This window comes from Pantherophis guttatus, chromosome 8 (assembly GCF_059756535.1).
Source record: "Pantherophis guttatus breed Tessera chromosome 8, ASM5975653v1, whole genome shotgun sequence".
Classification (NCBI taxonomy): domain Eukaryota; kingdom Metazoa; phylum Chordata; class Lepidosauria; order Squamata; family Colubridae; genus Pantherophis; species Pantherophis guttatus.
Window position 1 is genome coordinate 72,295,822 of NC_142070.1, and position 24,798 is coordinate 72,320,619.

Sequence of the window (24,798 nt, forward strand, 5' to 3'; positions counted from 1 at the left end):
CTAGCCCCAGCAGTACGAAGCTGCTCCCTGCAGTACTCACCTTGTGGTATAATCTATTGTTTTCCCATTCTAATAACTTCTCAATCGATCTTCGTGTCTAGAAGGCAAGTAAAAAGAATTTTTACTCCCGAGTTGCTTTAGGGGGGGGGGAAAAGAAAGTTTCTTTTGCAACCGCCTTTATGTGAAAATGTTTCGGCAGAAAAGAGACCCAGGAGGGGGAACTCAGTAATGGGTAGTTTGTTGTACTCTACTTTTACTTGCTGGGATCGTAGTAATAAGAGGTTATGTATGCTTATAAAGAGTAAAATGGAAGCAAAACAACTTTTAAGGAATATCCAAATAGTTGGAAAACTTATGAAGCTATGCATTAACAAAGGGTTTTTAGTCATTAATTCACAATCCACTGAATCTAATCTAATGGGATGCGTTTTTCAAGCAACCTACACAAGAACAAAAGGGATTTTCACATAAAACAGATACGAGTTGTAAATCTATGCTCTCTCATTTAACACATCGTGTAAAATTATGCAAAAGCATTTGATCCTTAAATCTCTTGCACCGAAATTCTCAGTTCTAAATGCAGGAATTAAATCTTCCTGCAAAACCCGCAACTTTAAACACTCGGTAAGCGTTCTGATTGAGTCGTAATAGAAATAGATCCTACTGTTTATAGTCATTTGATGGCCGTGCCATCAACCACACAACAATAAGACGGGGTTTATAGTCTTTATGCATAAGGAAGGATAAATCATGACACCAGGTGTTGAGATGAGACTAGTGTTGCAGGTGCAAAGGCATGGATCACTGAGCCTTGTGGCAAATTCAACTTTGTACAGCTGCAGTTTCCTTATAAGGCAAAGAGAAGGGGGGGGGGACTTGAGGGAGAGAGGGGGGTGGTGGAAAAGCATCTTGCACTTCAACTGAAACTAAACAAGAGGTGTTATAAATTGCATCCCTGAGTCCAGTAAGATTTTTTTAAAAAATTATTTAAACTTATTCTCCAAATTTACTGAGTGTTGTCAAAAAAAAAAAAAAAAAAAGCAGCAGAAAACAATATGTGAATTGTTCTATAGGCAAACATATTTGTGAGTGAACGTGTATACACACAAGTATGTATGGACTAATATTAAAGGGGGGGAGAGATTCTATGCATTTCCAAACAATACAAATGCACAAATCTTAGTTGTGCCTAGATGAAAGAATCAACTATTACAGTTGAATTGTAAGATTCTGTGCCATCTTTTTTTCCTAAAAAGAAGGGATTCCAGTCACCTTTTAATAGCGACGACTAAATTACCGCATTGTAGTTTTTGAAGTTCTGTTACTTTTGGCTAATACTTTTTATTTTATTTTATGAAAGACGGGGCCTGCCCTTTAACAATGATCAGCAGACCTCTCTTGTTTCTTTGTAAAGATAGCCTTTTAGAGCCTGCTCTCCTTTTAAATGAAAATAGGGCAGCAGTTATGGTCACACTTTTGTTAATTTAGTTGCCAGTCAGCTCCAAATCAAAAGAAAATAAGGCTGCAGAGTGTAATTAACATTCAGTTCAGTCGTTTTGTCCCTTGTCTAGCCCCCTAAGCTTTGTTAAAATTGCCATCTGAATGCTGAAGGCTGTAGGGAAATCGATTTGATTCTAATCGCACCATGAAAAGAACATGATCTAACTGCTTTCAGCCCTCAGTAAATCTGTACTAGGTCTTTAGCACAATGCAACTTCCAATTTAAAAAGCACTGAATGTCTCGTCAATGACTTTGTGAAGGAAAAAAAAGAACAAGGAGCAGACATAAAAATTCCAATAGTTGTTTAAGCATTAAAGCTCATTTGCATCACAGCAAACCTGAAAAGGGCTGACCTCTCAAACCGCCTCTCAGGTCTATGAAGTTGTAGCCTTGACAAGCTCACATTGACAGAGCTCATTGACTCTGAAAGGCTACTCTATCAATGGTGAAAAATGGCAATAGGTTCTCCTCCGAGAGGGCATCTGCCTGTGCCCACCCGCTGTTAAACCAATGGCAAAACCCGATTCAAAAAATGTGAAGCTACCTTGTAATCTTTCTTGCCAGAGCCTTTTAAATAATAGATTACGGCTGCTGTACAATTTAAATTTCATTGCTTGCATGGAGGGGAAGGAGAAAGGGTGGCAAAGAAACCAGCTTCCCAAATACTAGTACAATTAAACACTTTACATTATAAATAGGAAACTGAATACGGGAAGATTCAATGCAACCCTCCGAAGGAGCCTTCTGCAGATTAAAAAAAAAAAAAAATTAACATTTAATGACTGTTACTCTTAATTTGGAGGAAATCTTAAGCACAAATTGAACGGCATTCTGATTTAAGGCAACATAAAAACCCATTTTTTAAAAAGAAAATTAAAAACAATATTAAACAAACAACATGCATGTGGGAAACAAGCTTTGTTTTTATACTTTTATGACAATTTATCCGGTCCTAAGGTTCAATGTAGATACCACTGATGTTCCCCTCTATAAAAAATATTCCAGTTTTGTAAATCATTTCATCGTTACTTAAATGCTGCCAAGTATTTAAATCTGCTCAACTCCTGGCCACTAAACAAAACGGGAATGAACGTTTAAATGAAACATTAGCAAGTACCTCAGAAGGCCGAGGAAGAAAAGGGGACTTTAAAGAGCATCACTCAATTCTTAGATCAAGCTTGCTTTCCTCTCTATTTGCCAGGTGAAAAAAGAGACTGGCATGTGCAGTTTAATTAATCATGATACTTGACAGCTCAGTGATTTACAGTGAGGAGCAGGTGAGGACATTCACAGCTCAAGAGGGGCTCTTGATCTGAGAGCAAGACTGGAGATTTTCAATCACAGCCATACAGAAAACTTTCTAAGAACATTTGATAACGCAAAACAAAACTAAAAGGGCAAAAGACATTAGGAAGATTTTGAACACTAATTATCACTATGTGTTTTTCTTTAAAACCAGATTAATACTTATTATCTGGGAATAAGGTATGATTATTTATGGAAACCACTTCAATCTAATAGTTCTTAAATAAATAAAAGGGCCACAGTGGGTCATAAGACTGAAGCCATTTTATCCTATGTGGGTTTACTGAGGAGTAATGGAAGTGACCCCCCCTTTGTGTACGATGGACCACTTTCAAATTTTTTCTATTACTTAGAGAAGCTTAATGAAATAGTTCTAAAATTAAACAATACAAATTTTAAGTACTGGTTTTAATGTAATCCTATCATGAAGATGATCCTTAAATAAAAGATAAATTTTAAGTTGTCAATTTGGGACATCTTTGATGGTCTACAACACATTATTCAAAAAAAGATCTGGGTCTGAAAGACCAAGGGAAATTATGGCCATATGAGGATAAACACAATCCATAAAATTGCACAACAGTTTTACTAACAATAGGAATAACTATACATGTACTGCAATTTTATTTTAAGCATACGAATTATTTCTCCATCAGAAAATCCTGAACATAGAAAGCCCTCATTTTGCTACTCTGAAAAGAGTTTTAACTAAATCGGGGAGAGAGGATTTCTTGTAAATTTAAAAGGAGTAATGTGCTAGGAAGACTTTTTGACTATTTTTGTAATTCATTGTTTAAATTAAAGGCAGCATCTTTTTGGAAATGTTTAAAGCAACAACTCCTGCTGTGCCTTTACAATTGGAGTCAAATTATCCCTCAGAATGGAGATCATGGTACTCTTTCCATGGGCTGTACTAAAAAAAGGGGAAAAAAAGATGTTCTCCTTTCTAATATTTTAGAAAATAATTTTAAAAAAAATATTTAAAACCCCATGGACCATCAGGTATTAATTTAGCTTAATTACAAAATGGAACTTAGTCTGAAAATGTTGTATTTCTCACTGGTTGAACAAGTTATGAACAAGGCAAAATTAGCTCACTCATCAATAGCACCATCAATTACAGAAATAAACACAATGCTTTATTTACTACATTGTATAACAATTAAATGTTCTGCATTAGTTTAGTCCATTTTCTTAATATACCTTCAGTATATGAAGTACTAGGGGATCCTAGAAAACAGAGGCAGTGGGCATGCAGAGGAAGACTGAGGAATGTCTACTAATCCACTGGAGGTATATTCAGGCATTATGTTCTCAACTTTATCTCTGCCGCCCACAATTTGACATATTTGTAATCAGCAGTAAAACAAGAGTCCCAAACTTCAATCTGAACATTAAAACCTGATATTATGGAAAAATGAGACAAGGCACCATGAAACACTAAGGAAGCATAATTTGAGAAAGTACCGAGTTTGCCTGAAAATAAGATCCAATTGGAAAATAAACCCTAGCGTTTTTCCAGATGCTCATATTATAAGCCCTACCCCAAATATAAGCCCAAGTTAAGATTGTCAGCCAGAGAGTTGCATTTAGTACCATATTTGCCCAAAAATAAACATCACCTGAAAATAAACCCTAATATATCTTTTGGAGCAAAAATTAATATAAGACCCAGTCTTATTTTGGGGAAAACATGGATATAACTTTAGGACATTGTGCTGCAAATTTTAGGTAACATATTTTGCACACTGTACGTGAATTAATTTTACAATAACAAGTGATAAGAAGAACTATATTTTATGCCATTTAAAAGGTGGTCTCACAGCCATTACAACAGGATGGTAAATATTACAAAATAATCATGATTCTTATTGCTAAGCACAGAGAGCAGTAGCCAGCCAAAGGAAGGGGATCACCAAAATGGGCATGGTAGTCAAAAATTGCCTTGCCAATAATTGCACAGTACAACAACTTTAGTGCTACATGAGAAAAATTTGTGTGTGTCTAGTGTATGCAATGGGAAGTACGTATGTGTGTGTGTATCTGTTCATAAAATAATCTTGACATACGGATGAAGGAGATGTCACACATCTGAGTATTTGTGTGCATCTCTATGTGCACAAGGAAGTGAGACTGGAAGTGCATGAATTATTCTTAGATGTACCACTGAAGGTCTGAGTTAATATATCGCACAAAAGCTTGCCTTTGCCCGTTTGCGAGAATTTGTTCCTGAAAACTGACTTTGCTATGTCTGTGCCTATGTGAAATTATTACTAAAGTTATACTCTTGGTAAGATAATATCCTGGGAGTTTCTTCTGCTGCATTTACCAACGGGATGGCTGACAACTATGCTTTATTGTTAATTCTGATCATTGTTCCTGTTTACCTTAAGAACAGTGCTTCCTGTATGGCTGGAAAAATTTAGTAAATAGGAAATGGTGTCAGGAAAATTTTACTGGATCCTCAGTATATTTGCTAGGAATAAATTTAATATTAGACTGCAACCCAGGGATATGGTATACATAATATTCTTACACTTCACCAAAGAAGATAAGGCAAGGTTCAGACCACACTAGATATTTCACAAAAACATACTGTAACTCTGAAGTACAATACTCTTTAGAAGGGGGATTTAAAAGTCTAGGTTGCTTTTGTTACCGCTTCAGGTAGTCCTCGACTTACAACAGTTCATTTAGTGACCATTCAAAGTTACAATGGAATTGAAAAAAGTGACTTAGGACCGTTTTTCACACTTATGACCGTTGTAGCATCCCCATGGTCACGTCATCAAAATTCAGATGCTTAGCGACTGACTCATAACTATGATGGTTACAGTGTCCTGGGGTCATGTGACCTCCTTTTGTGACCTTCTGACAAGCAAAGTCAATGGGGAAGCCGGATTCACTTAACAACCAGGTTACTCACTTAACAACTTCAGTGATTCACTTGACAACTGTGGCAAGAAAAGTCGTAAAATGAGGCAAAACTTACTTAACAAAAGTTTCAGTTAACAACTGAAATGTTGGGCTCAGTTGTGGTCATAAGTTGAGGACTACCTGTATTGTAGATCCCAGCTTCAGAAACATTAACCATATACAGTATTAAGTAAATCTATTTTTATTTAGGAATTTTCCCTGCAAAAAAAAAAGGGGGGGGGAAGGATGCAGAAGATACTAGTAACAAAATTTCAACTCATTAGGGTAAGGGTTCTCAAACTGCATCCTCCTAAAATGATATTATGTGAACCCTTCCCCAAGAAAACTAAACATTTCACGGCAGGGTTAGTCAAGACGTAAATATACTATTTACTTTTAATGATTAGATTTTAAATTATATCAATTGTAATGGTATTTCAATGCTCCCTGCACTGTAGACAGGCAGGGCTTGGAGCAAAGCCAGAAACACATTTTTGCAATGCTCACACTCTGCCTATGCAAGGTTGATTGGGATTTAAATAACCAACAACCACACACACACACACACGCCAAGTGCGTGCGTGCGTACACACACACACACACACACACACAAACACACAGAGTTGCTGATGGCCTCCCAGGCATTAAGGCAATCATATGTTCTAGAGCATTTATGATAATAAGTGGGATCTAACTTACTCTTTTACTGAGGCAAATCACGGGCCACATACTACAGCCTAAGGTACAACAGCAGCAAAGGCAGCCGCAGAGTAACCACCGGACATTAACTGGAAGATTCTTCTTAAGACAGCTATTCACTCGGCTGATGCTGGCTTTGAACTCTTCAGGTGCAACCTTCAAGAATGAACCCAGAAAGCAAGATGGTAAATATATTTCTAAGACTTGATATGCATTAAGAAACCCATTTTCCTGCAACGTGTAGTAATGTGTTAGGAGTTTTATTAACTTCACTTGCTTTCAAGATACTTACTTTTCCTGTCAATGAGGAAGGGAACTCTGCTTCAAATTTGTTGCTCAGCCCAAACCTACAAAAAAAATAAAGACATTTTTTTCACTCAACGAATTAGGACAAAGAGATTCTTAATGTTTTGTTAGCATAAAGGCATTTATGGCAATGCCCAAGACATGTTCAGAAAACATTTGCTAAAGAACTACATTCTATAAACTGTTGCCCAAACAGGAGGCCAAGGGAAGACATTTGCCTTCTCTCACATTAGACATATCTTAGCGCAGCAAGTGCAATTATAAAACACAACTCATGCATAAAATTGTGAAGCAATTCTAAATGGAATGTCTTCTCAAGAATCCATTTGAAAAGCATACTTCCAGCTGTTTTAAAGATTTCAGTATCTTGTGTGGCTTCACAAAACTAAGATACACACAGACACACACACACAACCTAAGGGGTTTTGCTAAATTTCAGCTAATGCACCAACTAATCTGTTACGGACAAATCTAAAAATGGTCCAAAATGTATTAGATATATCTTGACTGAATTACTTATAATATAGTCTGTTGCTGCTTATCTTTAGATTGGGTACAAGCACTAAAATCATATTATATACCCATATCAGATGCAGGAACTCTCATTCAATTTTTTTCAGAGTGCAATACGGTATTTTTTTTAAACATGAGATTGGTATTTTTTTTCCTCTTAAAATATGGAATAGTTTGGTTACTTAACTGAATGATTTAGTTATTAAAGGACCACTTATTCTCATGTGGATTACTCTGTCCTTTAAGATCAGTGGTTAGATTCCTGATGGCAGTATCTGAGAGCTATTCCAGTAGAATAGATCAGTGCTTCATTTTATGCTGGCTCCAATCAGTTGCTGAAGAATTATTCTTCAGCAACCAGTTTTTTATTTACAGATCATTAGACCATTAGTTTTCAAAATTAGTTGTCAAAATAGACAGCATCATACATGTCAATATATACCATGTGCACAGAGAGAAGTGGGGTTGAATGAAACGTAATGCTTCCATCGTCATATTTAGTTCCGCCGGGAATTAAAAACTTGGCTTTTCAAATCCCTTGACCTGGTCTGATGACGGGGTTTTAGGGTTTTAATGGGTTAATTTTAAATTTTTTAGATTTTAGTCTCTATTTTTATTGTGGCTTTATTGTGGCTTTATTGTGTTTTATTGTTGTGAGCCGCCCTGAGTCCATTGTGAGATAGGGCGGCATATAAGCCGAATAAAATAAATAAATAAAATAAATAAAATAGTTATATTTAATGTAAATAAAAGTATTTCAATGAATTGAAATGAAAATTTAGGTCATCTGTATTTCTTTCTACCCATAATCATCACCATTTTCCACACAATTTTGCCAATGCTGGACAGATTTCTTAAGAGGCATCATGAAAGAACTTCATATTTTTGTTCCTTCAACCAGGTCAACCATTTCAGTCAAACAAATGCCCTTGAAGGCGTTCTTCCAATTCTGGAAAAGGGTAGAAAATCCATGTGGCTAAGGATAGACTTGTGTGGTAAGAGGATGAGATTCAACCTGGTTCATGAGGTCTGAGGCCTAGCATTACCACGTTGCAGCAAAGTTTTCTTCTTGTGCCTCAAAATTATCCTTAGTCATTGTTTCAAAGTTTTGAGTGTTGAGGTATGATGCTCTGAGCTGCCAGGTTCAAGAACATCCCAGGTTTTGAATCTTTTTCTACAGAGGAAACTTTGCGATGATATTCCAAGGGCAGGCACTTAGTTTCTGGATGGTAATGATTTCCCATCTTCATTCTCATAAATGTGACAACTGATGGCAAATTCCAGCTCTTGAGGGTTTCGTTTCTGCCATCAGTATGTGAGGAGCCCATCTTGCCCAAGCCTTCTGATGCTGAAGATCAATAATGTTACCCATACATTCTTGTGAAATGCCAAACTTGACAACAATGACCCTTTGCTGAATTGCACTTAGCCTCTGCCTCAATCTTTCTTATGTGCAACTCGTTGCCGCTTCGTTCTTGATCACATCAAGCAAGCTCTTCCCAGTTCTCATGTTTACATCAAGACTCACGTCAACACAATCATTACCATAAACCATATGTATCTGGCAGTGAATTCTAATTCAGCAGTCAAGAATTACATCACAGTGTGTTGCTTAAAGCAGAATAATGCGTACTCATAGCAGGATTCCATTTCATGAACAATCGTCGCATAACCATTTCTCACAGCAACTTCCCACTAACTGAAGTCAAGGAATATATAAGATATAAGATGTCAGAACCTCTGTAGAGCTTCAGGACTTCCATCTGTTGGAAAGTAATGTTTTCATCCAAACCTCATCCTTGCAGGGATGCTGTTATATGTCCCTTTACTCATAAATAACTTTCCATATTCCACCAAATTATGTGGCGATTTGAAATCTCATCCAGCCAGCTACATTTCTAATTACTAAGTTTGCCTGGGTTTGCTGCACCTGTCTCAACAGGTGGATGCACCTAGTCAACCTTGCACAATCTTGGCAACTAAGCAGTTTTCGGTCTGGTTAAGTCTGTGGACGGGAAATCAAAACAGAGTAACAGGGCTGTAGGAAGGAGAGGAACAGGACAACTTGGCGCAGCTAACTCGCTGTGACCAACTCATCATGGCCATCTTGCCGCAGCCAACTCACCGCAGGACAAGACATTGTGGAACAATTCAACAATTCAATTTAAGTATTTAAAATTATTTTAACATTATTTTAATTTTTATCATTCAGAGTTCATTTTGTCCCTCTTTTTGCATCCTTTAATGATTCTATTCCACCATTTCTTTGATATTAGTGTAACTCTTGTCCCGCGGTGAGTTGGCCATGGCAATTCCTTTTGTTGTTGTTGTTAGTTGTGAAACTGTGTCTGACCATCACAACCCCATAGACAACATTCCTCCAGGCCTTCCTGTCCTCTACCATCCTCTGGAGTCCATTTAAGCTCATGCCGACTGCTTCAGTGACTCCATCCAGCCACCTCGTTCTCTGCCATCCCCTTCTTCTTTTGCCCTCAATCTTTCCTAGCATGAGGCTCTTCTCCAGTGAGTCCTTCCTTCTCATTAGGTGGTCAAAATATTTGAGTTTCATCTTCAGGATCTGGCCTTCTAAAGAGCAGTCAGGGTTGACCGGTTGGATCGCCTTGCTGTCCAAGGGACTCACAGGAGTCTTCTTCAGCACTCCCACACCACTCAAACAGTGTTCATCCCAAATTGTATAGCTAAAAGTTTGTAGGAATAGCTTTCCAGAGAAAAAATTGCAGATTACGGGAACCAGGAGCACCATTCAGGTGACCCTGAGGACACAGATAAATCTCCAAGTGCTCAACAACCCTCTAAAAGGATGCAAATGACCAGCTGTCTGCAAGGAATATAAATCCTTCCATTCCCCACTATCCTGTCAGAGCTGAAGAAGCTTCTTGGATGAGAAGCGAAACATCTTTAAAAAAAACTCAAGAAAGTCCAGTTGCCTCCTGAAAAAGCACCTTTGGGACATCCAGAGTAAAGCTCAAATTGAAAATACTTTTTTCCTCACCACCTCAACAGATATATAATCTTACTGATTGAAAGAGTTGAGCCTTGAGCAATAGTCTCAAGCAAAGCAGTAACCAGCAGGATGGAGGAGGCAGCTATATGATGACCATGTTTTTCTGGTAGCATCTATTCTATAGAATAGCCTTCTACCAAAAATCTGGATGGTCCCATCATTGCTCGCCTCTAGGAAAGCAATAGAAACAGTTACTCAAGCAGGTCCTTTTGTTAAGATCGGGCCATTAAGGATGCCTAACGGCCAGGAATCAACAATGGTTTAAATTAATGGCTTTACTGGCTTTAATATAGCTGCATTTGCTCGATGATGTTTTGATGCTACGCTAAAATGTTATACATCTACCAATATACACTGCTACACTTCACAAGCACTTCTATAAATATGTAGAGTGCCTTTGATTTATTTACTTTTGTAGTGCTGCATTCTACGACGATGCACCACAAAGAAGAAAGCAGAAATAAATGATTTAAGCCATTCTATAAAAGGAACATTGGATAAGAAATCTTGCTTCGCTAAGCATGTGATCAACACCTGCTAACTTAAGTACAATTTCCCAACATGTGCCTAGCATACTTGTGTTGACAAAACAGGCTTCTCCACTGAGAAGGAAACCAGGAGTACTTGCAACTCCATTTTCTATCCAATTTTTATTAGCTTGAAGTCCCGCTCAGAATACAGCTCTATCTCCTTTATAACTTTCAGAAGTCTGGGATTATTGTATGTCTCAGATTAGCTCACCCAAAAATATTCCCATACGTACCTATAAATACAGGTAGTCCTCCATTTCCAACAGTTCGTTTAGTGACCATTCAAAGTTACGACGGCACTGAAAAAGTTGACTTATGACCATTTGTCACTTATGACTGTTGCAGTGTCCCCATGGTCATGTGATGCAAATTCAGACACAGCAAGTGACTCACATTTATGACAGTTGACATGTCTCGGGGTCATGTGATCCCCTTTTGCGAACTTCTGACAAGCAAAGTCAATGGGGAAGCCAGATTCACTTAACAACGGTGTTATTAATTTAACAACTGCAGTGATTTACTTAACAAATGTGGCAAGAAAAGTTGTAAAATGGGGCAAAATTCACTTAGCCAATTTCTCACTTAGCAACATAAATTCTGGGCTCCGTTGTGGTCGTAAATGGAGGACAACCTGTAATCTAAAGTTCTCCTGGGTATTTTATTCCCGAATAATAGTACACTTAGATGGTTGAGTCCTAATATACAGGGAGTCCTTAACTTACAATCATTCATTTAGTGACTGTTCAAAGTTACTACGGCACTGATAAATGTGTGGGAACATTTCTTTTCATTGCCCACCCACAGCTGTCCTTCACCTTTATAATTTTTATGGGGTAGACACAGACAAGGAAGAATCTTTAAAATGTTAAGATGAAAAGTGTTACAATTGGAACTGTACAGTTTATATTCCTTTCAAAACTCCATAAAGTAAACCCAATTTTAAATAATATCCATCCACTCAGGCTGTTAACCAGACTTATGAAGGAAGTGTCTAAAGAAGAGAAGAAGGAAACCCAGGAACTTCAGGAGAGGTTCTGGAAGTAATCATGTCATCCTTAACCCAAAGTGACTCAGCAAGGTCAAGCGACTTCATTCCAAGTATCTTAAGCTTTTGGGGCATGTGTTATTCTCTCATCTTGACCTCCCTTTTTCTAGTAGGCAAAAAAGGCTGACCTTTTGCTCCCATGAACACAATTAACTGTGGAGAAGAGATTATACCATAATAAAAGATTCATAATGAACCATGATGGCCTGATAATTAGCCACTAATAAGTCCCGTGCTGAGAATAAGAACATAGGAACGATGATAAGTACTTTACAAAACCCGAAAATATGAGCGCAAGGCTTCAGGAACTGGGGCTGCATTTACCATGTCATTATTTTTATTATGATTTTTGTTTTCATCTTCAGACTCCCTGTGTAACTACTGCTCTTAAGGACAATAAGCAATTTCATGCTGTAAGAACTGAGGCTCAGGTGCCTTCCAAGTTTTGAATATATGGTGCAACTCATGTGTCACTAATGAAGTATTAAAAGCTTCTACAGTAGGTACTACCGCGTTTCCCTGAAAAAAAGACCCTGTCTTATATTTTTTTGAACCCTGAAATAAGCGCTTGGCCTTATTGCCATGCGCTCAAAAGCCTGATTGGGCTTATTATCAGGGGATGTCTTATTTTGGGGGAAACAGGGTAATATACATCAATCAGTTTAAAAACCCCTATTTTTCATTTTAAAAAAGATGTATGTGTTTAAAAGGCTAACTGGTCTTAAAATAAACTTGAAATGCAATGCAATGCAATTATGTATGTATGTATGTATGTATGTATGTATGTATGTATGTATGTATGTATGTATCTATCTATCTATCTATCTATCTATCTATCTATCTATCTATCTATCTATCTATCTATCTATGTATTCTATTTCTTAACCACCCATCTCCCTCCAAGATCTATTCAACATCTGTTGAATATTCTATCTTTTTAAAATTCAGTCTACATATTTGACACAAGTAATTTATGGTATATTCCCCAATCTTCACACAGATGCAACCTGGATGATTAGATTGAACATTGTATTTTCTATTCCCTATTATTGAGTTTACTAGCTGAACACCCGTGCTCCGCTATGAAACTATGTGACTGGGCTTGATAAATCGACACTTACAGCTTGAAAATTAATGAGTAGTTATGATCGGCCTCTCCTCTCCCCTTCTTTCCCTCAGCCTTGTCCCACAGAAGCCTATCCTATCCTATCCCCCTTCTCTCCCTCAGCCTTGCCCTACAGAAACGTCTTCTATCCTATTCCCTTCTCTCCCTCAGGCTTGCCCCACAGAAGACTCCCCTACCCTATCCTATCCTCTGCTTGCTGCTGTGAAAGTAAAACTGAAATTGAAACTCCTCTCCTCTGTTTGTGTTTTGCATTTGGAACATATTTCTTTTCAGGTGGGGAGAGGAAGTAGAACTCCTTAGCAGGGAGCTGTTTGGAAAGTGAAACAGTATTTGCTGTGTGAGCAAGAACAGACAGGAAGGAGCTTGGCAGTGGCTTAGCTCAACTGTTCTGTAGTAAAGCTGCTTGCTGCTGTGAAAGTAAAACTGAAACTGAAACTCCTCTCCTCTGCTTGTGTTTTGCATTAATCTGTTAATCATAATATAGGAAATACAAATGCTCTGATTGTCATTTCAAAAAATCCTTTCTTAATGAGCACCTAGAAGCCAAGAGGAACATACGTGGCAAATTTCAAGTTTGTAGGCTTTAAAATTCTGGAGATTTTGTGATGATGGTGAGTGGTATTTCCCTTTTATTTATTTATATGAAGATGTGATTCCAGTGTTATCCATCCAGTGATGTGTAAGGCCTGCAAGTACGTTGCTCACAGCATTGGCAAAAAAGATCTTACTACCTTATTTCCTGCATTAAACTTATATGAAAGAGAACCTGAGAGAATATGGAATAGATAACAGTTCTGCATGGAAAAACTCAAAAGCAGGAGATGAGATAACTGCTAGCATTGCAAAGGAGAAGAGATTCAAATGCTTTCAAAGCAAGCTGTCATGCTACCCAGGGAAAGGTAGAGGACAATAGCCTTTGGCAATAAGAGGCATGTATGATGACTCAACCCAGAGTTCCATAATCAAATAGGAAAAGACCGTAAAAAAAATTTCAGTCCAGAATGTTAGCAAATAATAAGAAAAAAAAATAAGATCTATTTTTAATCCGAAATGAGAACTTCCAAGCAAGCTAGAAATAATCAAAGGTAACAATGAATTGGATATGATAGAAACAAATGAGACTAAAAGAAAAGGAATCGGAAACTGAAGAGAGATGCAAAACACTATGCAGATTGTTTAAGAATTGCACTGATTCCTCTCTTACAAGAAGTTGTGTTGAAGACCTTACAAAGAACTGAAGAGTCAGGTTTCAGAATAAGTACACAGAGGTACACACAACCATGAACTTTCAGAAAGAGGCTTTAGCTACTGTGGTCACTCCTTCATAAAAACATCCACATAGATCATTTGTTGTCACTGTTATATAGAGTATGAAAGAAGAACAGCCAAAGAGCACATGAGTTCAGAAAGCCAAACTGAATGACAGAGCTGTGTAGCATCCTTCAGAAAGATATTATAATTATGCTTTACTGTTAGTTTTCCAGTCTCTTGCAAACACCTGTCTATCTCCCATTTCTCTTGCTTTTTTTTTTAGATTACCGTAATTCAGTCTGAATGAATTCGAGGAAAGGGGGAGGGGGGGTTTGAGGAAAAAAAGAAAGGAGAAAAGTCAAATAAACTGCATTCTTTGAAACATTTGACCAAGATCTACTTCAGAAATAATTTGTGCTTGAGAGGAAGAAGAATGAATGAGGCATGTGAATGAGAGAAATGGAGTTCTCAGGATCTTATTACTGCCGCTCCATCCATTGTCCCCTCGCAAATTGTTCTAACCCCCATCTACTTTTTCCCACTGCAGCCAACAATAGAATAAGCTGCGGAGTTTGATTGAAAGGAATTATCCCCAAGTAAATGAAACTGTTTACATGAATTCCCAATCACTAATTTCATAATTGCTTTACTTTCACAAAGCATTTAGAGCTGTATACTAACAAAAGATTTTGATTTATTTGCTTTCATCCCACCTTTTATTTTTTTTATAAATAACTCAAGTCAAGTACACTTAATATCCCTTCTTATTTTCCTCCCAACAACTCTGTGAGGTAGGTTGAGCTGAGGGAGACTGAGCCAAAATCACTCATCTGGCTTTCATACCTAAGGGACTAAAACTCACAATCTCCCAATTTCTTGGCTGGTGCCTTAACCACTAGTTCAAATTGGCTAGGGAGGCTACATTATTTGCACAGCAATATTTTACTCATTCAGTAAACGTACATTGTAATTTAGTGCTATGCGATCATGCTATAAAATATACGCTCGTGTACGTTGTTCCTGGTTTTATCCAATTCCTGTTCATGTTCTTTAATGTTTTCGTATTTGGACTTTTATTATATTGTAAGCCACCCAGATTCGCTTTGGACAATGGGATGGATGGATGGATGGATGGATGGATGGATGGATGGATGGATAAATAGATAGATAGATAGATAGATAGATAGATAGATAGATAGATAGATAGATAGATAGATAAATAGATAGATAGATCTTTTCATAAAACAAAACACTGTCCCTAAGCCAATCAAAGATATAAGCTATTACAAATTCTAAGGATAGATGATGGGACACAGTGAAGTGATAGTCAAATTAAGATTGATTCTTGTCTCCACATTCATATCACATTGGGTGCTATGAACAACAATATTTATTTTATTACAAAGTTCACTCAATTTGAGAGCAGATTAGTAAATCACTGAATCCAATAGTCCTATACATCAAAGCTAACAAGCACTAAATGATCATGTTTAGTTTCTTTTTTCCCGCTTATCAGGGGCACATCATGCTGCATTTCTATATAGTACATTAAGCTTTCAAGTAACTTATTATCAAAGGGTAAGATTGACAACTCTATTACCGTCCACTGAGTTAACAATCACTCCAAATTGTGCCATTTTGTTTTCGGTTTGTGCTGAATAACAGTACAGCCTTACTTCCTACATTACAAGCACTATTAACTCCATGTTACAAGCCCACAATGTTATTTTTCTGCTTATGTTTCATACCTTATGGTAAAAAAAATTCTAAAAAGCAATTGCATCTAAAGGAAAGCTACATATGCTTTAATGAACTTAGTATGACTTACTTTTCAGTGAACATCTATATGATTGTACAGCATCTTAATCAAATTTATCCAATTCACATCTTCATAAAAGGTTTACCATGATTTATTCAACTGTAACTTGGCCTAACATTTCAACAGTGGAACAACTTTCCAATCTATGAATCTAGTCTATAAAGGGACCCTCCCCCATTCTAGCTACAAACAAGCACACACATACAGTCTTAAGTGTTGTGGCTTGCCAGCTGCCAGCAAAACTGGCAGCAGACTCGGATGATGAGGAGGTTAGGGAGGAACTTGGGCCAGTTCTGGAGTCTGGGGAAGGTCTGATGGATGCTATATTTCTTTTATTTTTTGTTCAAGCATTTTTAATGCATTTCCCCTTTTCTTTGTTAATTTATGTGTCTCCATCATGTTTTCTTCTTTTTTTTCTTTTAATTAAAAAGCAATAAGCATGAAATTTTAAAAAATTATTTTGAAGTAAATTATCAGAAGTAATTCTAATAGTTACCGGGTATAATTTTAACCTATATGTAGTGCTATACATATAACACATGCAGTTATATTTCTTATTTACTTTTGTTTCTTTGAACTGTGTTATCTGTTAACAAACTCCTATTCTGCAAAAGGATCTCCATTGAAAGGGGGAAAAGCCATTTTCTTGCCATACATGTTAAAGTAACATTAGACAGCTAGAAAAATGTAATGTGGCCAAGATTACTATTGTATGTGCTTGCTGCACTTATTTCACACACGTTTGAGCTTCGCAAAACTGTCTTGCAGACTAAACAGCATGGCTCAAAGGCATGAAATATGAAACATTCCACAGCTTCTGGTGTATGTGTGTAAACTTTTGCCAGATGAAAACAAAACCTCTATTTTCATGAGGTGGACTGCAGTCCCCAAAAGTCCCCAATTTGCAATTTTTTTATATGTTGCAAGATACATGTATGCATACTTTACTTCCAGTAAGCCTTTACCATTACCTTTCTAGAATCTGCTAAAATGGTACAATTTATACTGCAAGAAGAGGGTACAAGGACTAAGCCATAACAGGAGACACTGCGAATTTGAGTAAGACCTTGCTTATAGAAAATTACAGCAGCACTGTGATGCAGAATGCTAAGCAATCGAAGAGGTTAAGCAGACTTGGTGATAAAACCTTGCAGCTGCTAATCTACGAGGCTGCAATAAGGGAAACTGTGCCACCGTATACCAGTCTTACAGAGCAGCCAGCTCCTCTCCAGCAACAGTCTCCTGGCAGCCGCCACGTCATAAAGCTTTACCGGAGGGAGGATAGGAAAAAAGGAGGACTGCCTGCACTGCGAGACCAGAGCCAGGCCGCTTAAGCTGATTGCTACAAGAACTTGGTAACTAAAAACATTGCCGCCTTCTCTTCCTTCTCGGTGCCTTTTAAAGTTTTCACCGGTCATCTTGGCTGTAAGGTTGAGGGAAAAGATGTCATCATTACAGGTCATTCTGGAGAAACTTTTTCAATCGAAAGTTGTTAAAGAAATAAATAAGCCCAAAGGATATCCCAACAATTTATAAGGAACCGTTTAGTTTATAAATGACTTTTAAAAGATATCCTAAGGACAAATCCCCCTGAAGACAAATGTTACATTTTATATCAACAGCGAAGTACACAACTAGCATATGCTTACAGTTTATACCTATTCTCAGCCAACGCTGAAACTCGATTCTAGGGATGACCTGGTTCCGATAATCTTATAATTCAAAATTTCCTTACCCACTAAAAACAAGCATCATGATTAATTATACAACATTAGTAATAGAAAATCTTATATGAAAAATGGTATGTGATATCTATTCTTAAGAAAATTGAAGTAGGGCTTCAATTAAAAAAGTATTTTTCAGGTCTTCAATATATTTTCCTCCATGGCAACTTCAAAGAATCAAGACATATATTTGTTGGAGAAAAAATAAGAAATATTTATATACCCAATTAGTGTTGGACAGAACAGTACAAATGCATAACATGGATACAGTACAAAACCTTTATATTGTTTATATTCACTTCTCTTTATATTTCCTTTTTGCAGGAAGAATTTGTGGCAAGCTTTATCATTCCTTTTGACCAAATGTCCAGAAGATAACCATGCTATGGAACAGTATAAGAGAATTTCTCTGGTATCTATTTGCATCCCATGGAGACGTAAGAATAGTTAAGTGTCACATAAACAAACAGTTGTGCTCCAAGACAATAAAGCAGTGATAGGGTAGTAAAAGGAAGGGGCTATTATGTCAAATATAGTAAATACAAGTTTAAAAAAAGATCCTGGTTTGCAATACACTTTGCAAAAATTATCAGGGTAGATAAAAAGAGCAAGTATTCTAGTAATAGATATTTAGGATATTTAAGCATTTCCACCCCTAGAAAGTTGGACAACTACTCAACTACAAAACACATATAATCAAGGATTTTATTCAGCTCAACAAACAGTACATCCAAAATAATAAAAACTGTCCACTTCAAATGTGAAAGAGCAGGGCTTCAAACCCATAATGATTATAAGCCACCTAGTGAGATGGATGACATATAAGTTGAATAAATACATAAATAAATTCTAACTTATAAATATCTGCTTGAACAGCCTGAACCAGACAATTATTGCTAAAGAATGTCATCAAGAACTAGTAGTCTATTCTTCCCATTTTTCACAAGCTACCAAGTGTATCCAGGATCTGAATAATTTCTGGCATCAACAAAAGATGCTGTGGCTAACAGACCAAACTTTTTGTGGAAACTGAATCAGAGAACAGTATTTCAGACTTTTTAAATTGGGGTAGCATTCCCTTTGAAAACACACTTGCAATAAGTTAATTTTTTTGAAATTAAGTTTCAGGTATTAACCTTAGGAAGGTATGTTGAATATATTTATTCTTCATAAGGCTGACACAGTTAAGTGACATGAACCTGAGTTATCTCAAAGTCAGACTACTATCATGAACACTTTTTTGGCTTGCAAAACACTGCAACAAAAATTCCTATGACTGGGTCTCTGGCAAAGTGAGTTCTTTTCTAACTACAAATAAACGCATTTTGGAGTTTATGTTAGAAACCCAAAATGACACCTGGAAGACTTACTTTAAATGTGTTTCTATTTGTAATTCTAGTCAGTGGCCATAGTAAAAAAACATTCTATTCACTTGGAAAACCTGTCTTCCTATCTGCTCTCATTGCTTGTCTTTGAATCAATAGAAAAAAGCTGCTGGGATGCAGGAGAGGCTTCCTGGCCAGTTGCATCCAAGTAATATACCGTATTTTTAGCATTATAAGACGCACTTTTCTCCCCCCCAAAAGTGGGTAGAAATGTGTGTGTGTCTTATAGATTGAATGCTTGGGGGGGTGGAATGTTGCTGTGGTGGCGGCATTTGCTGCCGCTGCCTGGCACCACTGCCGCTTCGGGGAATGCTGGAGCCTTTGCTGCCGAGTAGCTGATTGGCGGTTGGATTGGCCTCCCAGAATACCGCCAATCAGCTGTTCTAGGGGGCGGCAGCGATCCCCGCCCCCTAGAACATCTGATCGGCAGTATTCCGGGAGGCCAATCCAACCGCCAATCAGCTGCTCGGCAGCAAAGGTTCCAGTGTTCCCCGCCGGCAGCGGCAGCAGCTCAGTTCAGTTGACCAGTGGTGGGCGCAACAGAGCGGAGCCCTGATGAGCCACGTGCTAGGGCTGCAATAATGTGCTGAAGCTAACTAGGCTGTTTGCTGCAAGGACACTAGCCAGATAAATACCGGATGGATGCTGGGAGGCAGAGGCAGATTTTTTTCTCTCTTGTTTTCCTCCTCTAAAGCTAATGTGCATCTTATGGTCCGGTGCATCTTATAGTGCGAAAAATACGGTAATTTTAACCTTAAACTTCCTTCACATAATTTTGTGACTCTATTAAGATGGTTTTTTTTTTATTTCAGCGAGCATTCGAGCAAACTATTTTATTATTACTGGGTATTCTTACTTCTTCATTAAAAAAATGATTTCCCCATTTTCACTATTAACCTCCTTGTACATTTTGAAAAACTGAAATTATATAATTCACATTCTCTTTGCCCACTGTCTTGTCAGCCCAGTAACTTCCAGTTTGAAGTTAGTAGCAGATAACTTAGTTTTGGAATATATTACTCAAAATTTTTATTACCATTGTTTTCAGTGTTATCATTCCCTAAGAACTGAACTCTCACATGAAATATCATATTGCATATAAACCATGTATTTTTCTGGACTTTTAATAAATGAATTAGATAAAGATATATGTTACTAGTCACTGAATATATACCCAGCAAAACAGAAAATCATTTTAAGGTAATCCCTCAAACTCACTTTCACAAATATTTTACACAACAGGTAAATGGGCTGCTTACAATGTTTACTATGCTCCTAGATATTAAGAGCATATTTAGTTGCAAGATATTGTACTTTATTTGCAATAACTGTCAAGTACTGCAAATATGATTTAAATCAATAATTTAAATTAGTCATTTTCCAGAATAATTTCAAACAATTCACACTAAATCTATAATTTTGCACTATTTCTTACACTGATTAATTTCCTGAAAGTATTTCAGCTAAGGATCATGAGAAACAATATTAATAAAGCCACAAGAAATAAGTCCAAGTTCATAAGAAAAAACAGATTCCATATAATGAGGGCAATCATGTTGAAATAACCAAGCATGTCCTATTTAGAAGCTATATATTAAAGGGAATTCTTCATGCCTTACAAAAAAGGTCAAACTTGTTATTACATGAGTAGGTCAAGGCTGTGATTAACAGAAGCATTAAGTTTTTACTATAGTAAAGCTATAGTATTGCTGTTGCTATATATTCCAAGCATTCTTTTACCTGACAAGTCCTAATTATGTTGTTTTAATTCTTTATATGCTGCCTTAGTCATCCCTTACTGACCCAGACACTATGATTTCTTGTTTGCTTGTTTGTTTTCTTTTCTTTATATCCTGCTATTATTATTTTTACAAATAAGTCCACACAATGAACATACACAACATACCAAAACCCCAAAAAGGAATTCAATTTACAAGCATAGTAGTAGTGTATAATCTAATATTCCCTTGGCCTGAACTAAACAATCAGACAAATCATATGGTCACTCTTAAAGCTTTGCAGAGGATAATTTGAATGCAAGTGTATATGGGTATATGTAATATATACTCTGAATCTTAAACAAAATGACTCAAATCATTTTAAGTAAAGTTTCCTTCAAGATAAATTCAACATGGACAGATTCAGCAATACAGAAGACATTTACTTCTGCATTGCCTTCTTTTTTTTTTTTTTTTTTTAAACTTTTTAATCTACAACTCTGAAATTCATAATGGTCTTTATCCAAGTACTAGCCCAGTCTGACCCTACTGAGCTTTTTCGGTATCAGCCCAGGTAAGTTAGATCCTGTAATCTACTACATGAGTCTTCACTAGCTATATGAAATAATGTTTTGTATACAATAGCAAAATTGTATACGCTTATCTGCAATTTCTTAAACCAAACACTCTTTTTCCAGGATTTTAAGATAGCATATAGCAAAGGATCTTTTGCCTTCAGGTCGTGAGATTTAATATACTACTGAAGAGTACAGTTAGTGTGTGACTTATGAGGATAATGGAGCCTGGAATTTTCATCATATGTCATGACTGTTATCGGTCAAGACACCTATGTGATTGACATGATCTTACGTTTTTTGCGGCAATTTTTAAGCCAATGAAGCTGTTGTTAAGCAAACGCATTGTCTATAATGGCCTCTTTTTTTTTGCCAAAACTAGAAGTAAATGTCAGTTTCCAGCAAGAAAAAAAAATCATAAATCATAGTCACATGACCGCAGGGCACATGGTCATGAGGACCCATTGCTGAGTTCTCCAAATGTGGTTGCATTACTGTAGGGAGAGGGAAAGCATTGGAACTTCGAATCTAGTTTGCAAGTACCATTTGGGGGGAGGGGTGTCTGTTTTAACTTCGAATGGTTGTTAAATTACTGGTTTTAAGTCGAGGACTATCTGTACTCCAAAACATCCCTACAAGAAATATGAAAAATGTAAGTCCTATGCCAACTAACAATTCTCTATATTTGTGCATCACAATGCACTTGAATAAATTGCCAATTGCCAATTGCATATGGAGCAAATACAATACTCAGTATTTTGATCTAATCTGATTTACCTGCTCTAAAACCAAAGGAGAGGAAAAGTGGAAGACAGGAACAGATAAAGATTCAGCAAATTCTAATTACAGTATTTTATGTTTGATTTTAGTAATTCAAAAGAAGAGATGGAGAAAAATGAGCAAACATGAAGTTTAGGAAGAAAATAATGGAGAAAAATTACACTTTTATATAGGATGAAGCAAGAAGAATGTATGTATGCGGGGATGCTGACATGAGCATTCTATTCCCAGATGTTGAACAACTGACTCACATTTATGACGGTTGCACTATCCCAGAATGTGATCCCCTTTTGCGACCTTCTGACCAACAAAGTCAATGGGGAAGCCAGATTCACTTAATAACCATGTTACTAACTTAACAACTGAAGTGATTCACTTAACAAACATGGCAAGATAAGACAAGAACAACTTTATTGTCATTTTTTTTCCTGTGGTCCCTCTGGCACCCATTGAAAATGAAATTCTGTCGCCTGCTCTCAAAAGTGCACACACACATAACACACCTGTAGACACGCTACATACAGACACATACAACTACCTACACCCTAACGTACAAAGAAAAGCTGTAAAATGGGTCAACACACATGTAGGCATGCTTCATACATATATATCTCCCTACGCCCTAACGTACAAAGAAAAGCTGTAAAATGGGTCAACACACCTGTAGACACGCTACATACATACACATATATCTACCTACACCCTAACGTACAAAGAAAAGTTGTAAAATGGGTCAATACACATGCACACACTACATACATACACATATATCTCCCTACACCTTAACATAGAAAGAAGTTGTAAAATGGGTCAACTCACAAGTAGACACGCTTCATACATACACATGTATCTACCTACATCCTAACGTACATAGAAAAGTTGTAAAATGGGTCAACACATACATCCACACTACATACATACACATATACCTACCTACGCCCTAATGTACAAAGAAAAATCATAACATGGGTCAACACACATGCACACACTACATACATACACATATATCTCCCTACACCTTAACATAGAAAGAAGTTGTAAAATGGGTCAACACACATGTAGGCATGCTTCATAGATACACATATATCTGCCCACACCCTAATGTACATAGAAAAGTTGTAAAATGGGTCAACACACATGTAGGGAAAAATCATAACATGGGGCAGCAGACATGTAGACACGCTTCAAACACACACATATATATCTCCCTACACCCTAAGGTAGGGGGGGGAAAAAGGCGTCACGCGGGGCAAAAACCTCCCTTCCGTCTCCCTTAGCAACAGAAACTTTGGGGCTCCGCTGGGGTCGCAAGTCGAGGACTACCCGCATACAAGGAACAAACAGCCCAAAGAATCAATCCGCTTTCGTGGAGGAATCGTTAAAAGCGGCGGAGGGAAAAAAGGGGGAAGAAGAGGAAGAAAAACAACAACAACAACAACAACATCGCTTGGCAAAAACATGAGGGAAATTCTGGAATGCAGAGGTTTTTTTCCTCTCTCTCTCTCTCTCCTTCTCCGGGGGCTTTTGTAACGGAATGAAGAGCCTTTTTAGCGGGCGGTCCTTCACTACGGATGGCCTTGTGTGGAAAGGAGAGGCCGGTTTCCTCAAACCGGATTAAAAGAAGCCGCATGAAAGGTCGGCTGGGGATGAGGATGAGGAGGAGCAGCAGCAGCCCCGGGAAGGCTCGCCCGCCCGGCCTTCTAGCGCCCGCCGCCCTCTTCGCCCTTCTCCGCGGCCCTTGCTTACACGGTCACATGGCCCGAGCCGCGCACCACCACCGGGTCCGGCGAGTGCTTCAGCAGCTGCTCCTCCAAGGCCCGCTCCTCGTCTTCCTCTTCCTCGTAAATCTCGTCGAAGTCCGCCATGACCGAGGCCGGGCCACCGTGACTCTTCCCGAGGCCCCTTCGGAGGAGAGACAGAGAGCCGGGAAGCCAAGCGAGGGAGACGGTCAGCCCAAGCGGCCACCACAACCGCCGCCGCCGCCGCTGCCCGGGCCCCGAAAAAAAGAAGAAAAAAAAAGAAAAAGACTCGCTGAAATCTTTTCCCTCAGAACCGCCGGGAGGAAGCGCCCGTCGAGCTCCCCCGGAAGGGGAGGGACAGGAACAGTCACAATCACAACATCCGGTCGTCGGAAGCCTCGGCAGCTACTGGCTGGAGGAGTCGAGAAGCCCCGCCTCTCTCGCCGGCCTGCGCGAGAGAGCCCCTGCACGCATGCGCTGGCTGCCGCGTCCGTTGGGCTGAGTGTCTTATAGCAGAGGTCTCCAAACTGGGCAGCTTTAAGGCTTGTGGACTTCAACTCCCAGAATCCTCCAGCCAGCATGAGAGAAAAATCTGTAATTTGCGAGGCAAAGGGGCAGCTGAATGTGGGCATGGAAACCACTTTGGGCAGAAAATTCTCACCGTGGCCTGAGATACTGAAATCATTAACCATGTCCATGATGTATAGACTCTAGAAACTAGAGTGCAGAGAAGAGCAGCCAAGATGTTTAGGGGCAGTGGTGGAATTCAATTTTTTTTTAAACTACCGGTTCTGTGGGCGTGGCATAGCTTGGTGGGCGTGGCTTGGTGGGGGAAGGATAC

The 24,798-nt window shown here is 38.1% G+C and overlaps 1 protein-coding gene across 1 annotated transcript in view; it reads right to left on the reverse strand.

The window, feature by feature from the left end:
* The window catches only part of CHIC2 (cysteine rich hydrophobic domain 2), a 30,728-nt gene extending 6,338 nt beyond the window's left edge, over positions 1-24,390 (reverse strand). Inside the window, exons 1-4 of the mRNA XM_034411315.2 lie at positions 23,965-24,390; positions 6,714-6,768; positions 6,422-6,577; positions 41-97 (exon numbers count right to left, since the gene is read on the reverse strand). Of these exons, the coding sequence (XP_034267206.1) occupies positions 41-97; positions 6,422-6,577; positions 6,714-6,768; positions 23,965-24,083 (387 nt within the window). The 5' untranslated portion in view covers positions 24,084-24,390. The remainder of the gene's footprint in view (positions 1-40; positions 98-6,421; positions 6,578-6,713; positions 6,769-23,964) is intronic.
* Between the last annotated feature and the right edge of the window lie 408 nt (positions 24,391-24,798).